This window comes from Lupinus angustifolius, chromosome LG11 (genome assembly GCF_001865875.1).
Source record: "Lupinus angustifolius cultivar Tanjil chromosome LG11, LupAngTanjil_v1.0, whole genome shotgun sequence".
Lineage (NCBI taxonomy): Eukaryota > Viridiplantae > Streptophyta > Magnoliopsida > Fabales > Fabaceae > Lupinus > Lupinus angustifolius.
In genome coordinates this window covers 8401102-8408463 of record NC_032019.1, presented here as the reverse complement: position 1 = coordinate 8408463, position 7362 = coordinate 8401102, and the positions used below count along the sequence as shown (strand labels likewise).

General features: G+C 32.8%; 1 protein-coding gene across 1 annotated transcript in view; it reads left to right on the top strand.

The window, feature by feature from the left end:
* Positions 3599-7362, top strand: part of LOC109361109 (endoplasmic reticulum-Golgi intermediate compartment protein 3-like) — a 12275-nt gene continuing 8511 nt past the window's right edge. Inside the window, exons 1-5 of the mRNA XM_019606429.1 lie at positions 3599-3974; positions 4766-4839; positions 5147-5230; positions 5405-5485; positions 6610-6690. Coding sequence (XP_019461974.1) covers positions 3833-3974; positions 4766-4839; positions 5147-5230; positions 5405-5485; positions 6610-6690 — 462 coding nt within the window. The 5' untranslated portion in view covers positions 3599-3832. The remainder of the gene's footprint in view (positions 3975-4765; positions 4840-5146; positions 5231-5404; positions 5486-6609; positions 6691-7362) is intronic.

Here is a 7362-nt window from a genome sequence, read left to right as displayed (position 1 = left end):
AGCAAGGATCAATATATATATCCTTGAAAATAACAAACCTAACAAACTAATAACTAAACATCTATCTAAAAACAGAAAAACTGAATATGTAAAATCAGAATTATTGAGCCTATTACAAAGCTAAGAGAGATAGCTTGTATTACAAGAAATTGTTGGCTTCTTAAATAATCATAAAAGGACACATCATAGGCCTTTAATTTATGTAGATATGAAGTCCTATAGTTGATCCAAGAGACTTTGTATCTATTTGATTCATTGTGATGATGAATCTGACTTGAGTAAGTATTGTCATGGTTGACTTGATGCACCATGCCCTTGCCTGACTGAGACATCAATTGGTGCGCCAAGGCCTGTCCTGACCGAGGCAGAGCGAACTGGTGCGCCAAGGCCTGTCCTGACCGAGACAGAGCCAACTGGTGCGCCATGCCCTGTCCTGACCGAGATAGACTCAACTGGTGCTCATTACCCATGCGCATCTGATGCAGGCTCCGAGACTGGCACATGTGCATCTGGTGCAACCATTCTGACCGAGGCTGGCGTATGCGCACCTGATGCATGCTTCCTGACCGAGACAGAGCCAATTGGTGCATTCTGTCTTGATCAAACATATTCCTTGTTTTATTTGGTTCATGGCACATTGCTATGATTCCAACCAAGCCAATTTCCCTTTGATTCATACTTGAGCCATGTTGATCATGATCCTTGCTTGTTGAGTCATTGATGGTCATGCAACAAGCATATCCATTGTTAGAGTTTATCAAGTTTAACAGGAACATTAAATCATTAATCATTATACTCTATCCAGATTTTAATTGGACAACTTTTAACGACTTCACACAAAAGCATTACAGGTGTAACCCAAAAACCCTTGATGCTTTCTCAATCTGGGTAAAAGAGGAAGAGTTTATCACTGGTGATCCCAACTGTGCCATGGTCATAAAAACTTTAAAATGAGATTTAACTTATGGCTCTATCTCTTATGAGTTATGAAGTGAAAAGAGGGTGTTTTTGGTGGGTTTGTGAGGGAAAATGTGCTAGTGTGTAAATTGGTGTTATGAAAATAAAGGAAGTGAAGTGATTCCTAGGAATAAAGATTTCAATGCATGGTTGTGCAGTCAAGTTATCTTGTCACTACTAAACCATTCGTACTTTGTTGTATGTTGAACTTTCCTTTCCTGTACTTATGTATGTATGTAATAGTTTTAAAATAAATAAGACTGGGCTTGATTCTGTGTATACTTATATATATGACTAGTTACTTTTTGATGTGGATCTCCTCCAAGTTGACATCTCCTTTATTAACATGATCCTTTCCTTCATCCTTCATCCTTGTTATTAAGCTTCTCATCTAGGCTAAAATTTTATCTTTCTCGTTCGTTAGTAGAAAGTTTAGACATTTAATTATCTAAAATTTTTGATTCACTAAGATTTTCTTCAGTTCCGTTAAAGTAGATTCCTTGATCCATCCTTAAATGGCGATAACACTATCATTATATTTTGAATTTAATTAAAAAATAATATCCTCTTTTTTCTTGCTTTAGAAATGGCTCATGGTGAATCTAGCTTTGCAATCTTAATGACTCAAGCCATGTTTCCTTGTTAGAGAGACATTAACTCGTTCTATAACAGGTGCAGTTGCGGCTTAGAATCGCTCTTGGCAACTTAGAATCGCTCTTCCTAGCTAATAGCTGCAGTTGCAGCTTAGAATCGCTCTTCCTAACGAACAACGTTGCTCAAGTATCCAATTCCTCCTTTGATGGACTTTATTCAAAAACTCCACATATCATAATTTTTGTTGCTCAGCTTTCCGTCATGCTTACCAAAGATACGAGATCTACTATCACAATTGGTTAGAGTCCAAAATTCAACCAACCCAATTTGGTTTGATATCAATAATTATCACAATCCCAGTCTATGCACCTTCGAGGTCTCCATGTTTTGTAGTTTCTAATAGAACAGGAGCACTCGAACTAGCATATCCCAAATTATCTACCCTTATGCCACTTGCTGAAAACTAAGCTTAATTAATAAAGAAACTACTAGCCTAGTGTTTTGCACGCTAATTTCTCATTTGTTTTCTGACTTGTTTGGTACACACAATAACTATGCTTATTTATATTAAAAGAAGGTAGGCAAACTAAAAAAAATGTTCTTTCATTGATAGCTTAGTCATCCTTCGGCAATATTTCCTTTCAACGTGTGGCAATCTACCTCACATTTGTTGGGTTTTTAACTTTGCAAGTAATATATATTTAGAATAGTTTAAAACTTAAAGATAATAATTCGTATTTCGATAATACCCTGTGAGTTAACATACATATAGGGGTGGATCCGGGAATGCATCAAATTTTTAGGTGAATTTTGTAGTTAAGGATTGAAGTAGTTTATACTTTCTAATAGTAATTTTTTTAGGTGGATGTGCATTTTCCTTTTCTTTATTACCCTTTAAAAACTACTCAAAACTTTAATGAACTTAACTAGCCACATAACTAGGGAAAATGATTAACAAGGAAGGGGAAGGACTATCTTGTTCCATATATTGGTAAATCCGAGAGAGTAAATTTTAATGTAATTTTATGTGTAAAACATGTGTTCATAAAAATAATTTTCAAGTGAAATTTCAATTTTTCTAAAAGAAAAATGATGTATTATTATAATTAATATTCTCCATAAATTTAGAAAAAATATATTTTTCTAATAAACCTACTTAATGAATTTCCTAATTATTAATGAGAAGATTTGTATTACCTTTTATGTTACGAATATGGGGAAGCATTTTTTTATTCAAAATTTTACCTTATTAAGTAGAAGAATCACTAGTTCATAAGAGATATAACAAAATAATATGTATGGGATTTTTTCTTAAATAGTTAAATAATGGTATAAATAAAATTAGTTTTGACTAATTTAATTGTAATTAGCAACATTAGAATTGAGCTCTACATTTTTTATATATTCAAAATTTTGAACTCTATTCGATTTTTAAAGCCATCTGAATAATTAATTTAACATTTACACATTAAATTTTATATTACTAAAGATTGTAATATTTATGTACTATTAATATAAATATTTAAATATAACCAATATATCATAAACAATTTATTTATATTACTTATATTTTAAAGTATGAAAACCAATATAAATAATTGATGATTCATCAAATTTGATTTTTGATCTAAAAAGTCACACATATGTCCTATGATAGAAGGGCACAGTTTTTAGAATTATTCTAATTAGCATATCTTAACTTAACTAATATATTAATTCAAAATATAAAAAATGTAGAACAATGTAATTCCCTTTAGTAATTGATTCCGTTAAAGTCGAGATATATTCATGTTAAAGTTATCAATTTAAATAATTCTAAACTTATCTTTATCAACAAACTAGTCATTATATTTTTAAATAACTAATAAATCAGATTACAACAAGTTCTTCACTCTAGTTAGTTGTAACATCACATATTCAGATTTACATTCACAATTTAAAAGTTTATCCACTTTAAGATTATTGATAGGCGTAATTATCATAAAGTAATCTTCCGAATATATTTTTCAAAATTAAAATGCTTAATTATTCCAACCAAATCAAGTTTATTTTTTAATATAAATTCAATGGACAGCAAGTTGGACTAAATTGACCAATGAATAAGGTAGCGGTGACCGTGATTTGATTTTGGGTCTTTTCTTTTTCATTCTTCACCAAAATCTCTTTTTTTTTCGTGCCCACTTCTTTCTCCGGCCACCGTCTCCGACGGAGCTCCGTTCTTTTCTTAAATCCTTCATATTGATAAAAAGCTCCGTGATCACGAGGTTTCGGTGCCATCATCATGAACAGCGTCTTCAATAAGCTTCGCAACTTGGACGCATACCCAAAAATCAATGAAGATTTTTATAGCCGCACATTCGCCGGAGGAATCGTTACCGTCGTATCCGCCGCCGTCATGCTTTTCCTCTTCCTTTCTGAGCTAAGTATGTCATCATCTCATCGTTCCAAGTCTCTCTTCCTTTTCTCTTTCTTCTTTATTTTGTAAATATTTGAACTTTTAATGATTTTGATTTCGTGTCTGGGAAAAGATAAGAAATTTACAAGGGAGATTTTGAATTATTTGGATTTTGGTTTCTGGGGTGTTGAGAAAATTGTCTCAATTTATGTATTTTGCTTTGTATTGACCTGAATTTGAAATGCATTGTTATTCAATTGAAAGGGAAATAAAAAATATATTTTTCAATCCCAATTAGAAATGTTAAAACTAATGTTAGCAAATAGTCCTTTTTTTCTATATTGTTTATTTTTTAGAGTTAGGCTATTACTGTGTTTAATGTTGAGAACTATTGGTGCAAGGGTTATGTCAAACTCAAAAAAATTAATGCTTGAATTGTATGCCACCCCTTTATCTACTTAAGCCTTTTTTGTTGTAATTGTCATGTGATGTAGTCATTGTTGTGGTTATTTATTTAGTTCTAGTTGGACAAATGGTATATATAAACCCCATCTGAAGAGAATTAAGGGAATGATCTTAATGGAAATATAATAAATCGAGGATACAGTTTATCTGAGTCATTATGTTGCTTTTTTCCCTCACATCCTTGATCTATATTGTAGAGATTATGACAAAGTTTAACGTTGACTACCTAAAACAACCTTTAGCTTTTATCAGGGTTTAGGACTTGCTCTGAATAGTTCAAAACACCTTATGTTGCTGTTTATATATGTTATGATGGAATTTTCCAATTACCTTTAATATTACTTGTTGTTGCAGGATTGTACCTCTATACCGTTACAGAGAGTAAGCTTTTGGTGGATACTTCAAGAGGAGAAACCTTACACATCAATGTATCTACTGCTGTCTTATATATTTGTGCTGTAATTTTTGTAGTTTTATTCAGCTCTCATATTCAAGTCCAATCTATGGATATTGTCATGACTCATGGCCTCATGGGTTGTACAAGATTATTTTGTGACAAATTTATTAGTCGGATCATTTGTTTTTAAGAAAAAATGCGTAAATGCATTATTCCAAATCATGTTGCAATGGTGTGATTGGCCTTATAGCTTTCTATCCTGTAAGCTTGCCAACATTAGTTTTAACCTCAACTACTTCTCCAGAGTTTTAATAGTATTATTATTCAATGGAATGCAGTTTGATGTCACTTTTCCCGCTGTTCGATGTTCAATGCTCAGTTTAGACACAAGGGATATTAGTGGGGAGCAGCATTTCGATATAGTACGTGCTCTGCTTAAATTGGCATTTTATCAATTAATTTTCAGTTCCAGTAATTCTAACTGCATATATTATCTTTTTGGTTCATTGCATTCTTTCTTGTCCTCTATCTTTCTCTATTTTCATGTTTCTATTGTTCTTCCTAACTATTACTTACTACGTCGTTTCTATTTGCAGCGACATAATATAACGAAAAAGAGAATTGATGCTAGTGGTAATGTGGTCGAAGTGAAGAAAGAAGGACTTGGTGCACCAAAGGTTAGCTGAAATGACCAAGCACATTTTCACTGTAGATTAGTTGCTTGTATTGCGTTGACTGTAAAATCTGATTCTGTTTTTTGTTGTCAGGTTGCTTTTGAAATGTTTATGATTATTCTTAAAGATTACTTTATACATCCTGTGTGTTTTCAACTAAATATCTATGTTCAGAAGGGTGCAGAATCAATAAAACCATTTAGAGTTTATTAATAGTTTCTACCAAAAACAAAATTTTCAATAAAACCATTTAGAGTAGTCATTTTTAATGGTTTCTCATAATTTTTCTCTGTTCTTCCTCTACACCTTTTAATCCTACTATCTTTCATTCAATCTGCTTTCCTAAGTAAAGGCTAATATAATAGAACTTCTCACGTGACCAAACCACCTTAGGCAAGTATCAGTCATCTTCTCCTCGATAAAAAAACCATTAAAAAGGACTACAGTAAAACCTTTTTAATGGTTTTATTGATAAAAAAAGAACGTACTTTGTATTGCTAGATCTCTTCGGCTACTTTTCTTGAGTTTGCTTTTCCAGCACCATATTTGTTTGCCCAAGTCAATTTACTCTTATGTATCAGCGCTACAAGGAAATTGAATGTTCCCTAGCTTGAATGCTTTTGTAATACTTTGTATTTTACATTGTTAGTCATCTGGTGGAGGATTACATATCCTCCCTTTTTGTTAATGAAATTCTTTTTCAATAAAATTAAAAAAAAAATTGTTGGCATTGTGGACTAAAAAGATTATACATTGTAATGGGTTATCTACATATAAAAAGACTGCATAAGGCATTTGATTACGTAATGTGTTTTCCTTGATGGGAGGTTGTTCTTGGATCTTGGTTTATGCTTCTTCATTACCAAATATTATTAGCATAATATAATAAATTATACACGATTTTTGTTGATACCTCATATCAGATGAGCAAACTTTTTTGTACAATACGGGGCTAGTTGTCTGGGATCCCCCGTTGTCCTTTGGATGATTGAAATCCATTTTCCTATTTTTCAACCCATTTCTACAAGTATTTTATGTTTTACATTCAAAAGACAAATGTCTATTCATTTTCATTTGTGTATAATAAGTTTACTTCCCCCCCGTTTTGTATATCTTTCTTAATGCAGATTGAGAGGCCCTTACAGAAACATGGTGGCAGACTTGGACATGATGAGGAGTACTGTGGTTCATGTTTTGGTGCAGAAGAGGTTCATTTAAAATCCTTAAATTTGCTCTGCTTTTCTTATAGTCTTGTCATTACATTACCCATAAGATATTTTTGTATCTATATTGACCGTCGAAACTTGTAGTGTTTTAGCTAAAAGAAAAAAGAGGATAAATTAGGTTTTGAGGAATATACGGTTATGATATTTGGTGCCACTTAGCCATAAGGATTTTGTTAAGACTCAGAACAAACCTGAGTTGAAACACGTGTATAAAAGAGGTAAGAGGAAAACGTGGTTGTTAAAATAACCAACTTTCCCTCCTAATTCTCTGGTAGTTATGACAGTTAGGGAATCTATTAATAAGGAGGTTAGCTTAGGGGTAGAGGTATTGGATAGTTAGTAACTGATTGAGGAATCAGTAGGGGAATTGGATCGTGGGATCCACTATCTTGTATCTACTTCACTATTCTGTAATTCTTTCTTTCTCAATAATAATCATAGAACCCTACCACAAGTCTAGCTGACTGTGGGTTAGGGGCAATTTCTTCTATTCTGTCTAATTTTTCCTTACCTAGATACCAGTGCTTATCACTGGTATCAGAGCACCATTCTGGTGCCTGTGGAAAAATAACCACCCACGCTGCAGTTGCATTCGTCGTATGGTTTCTACTCGAAGCATGGCCAAAGAAGGTGATAGTGGAACGCAAGGGAAGG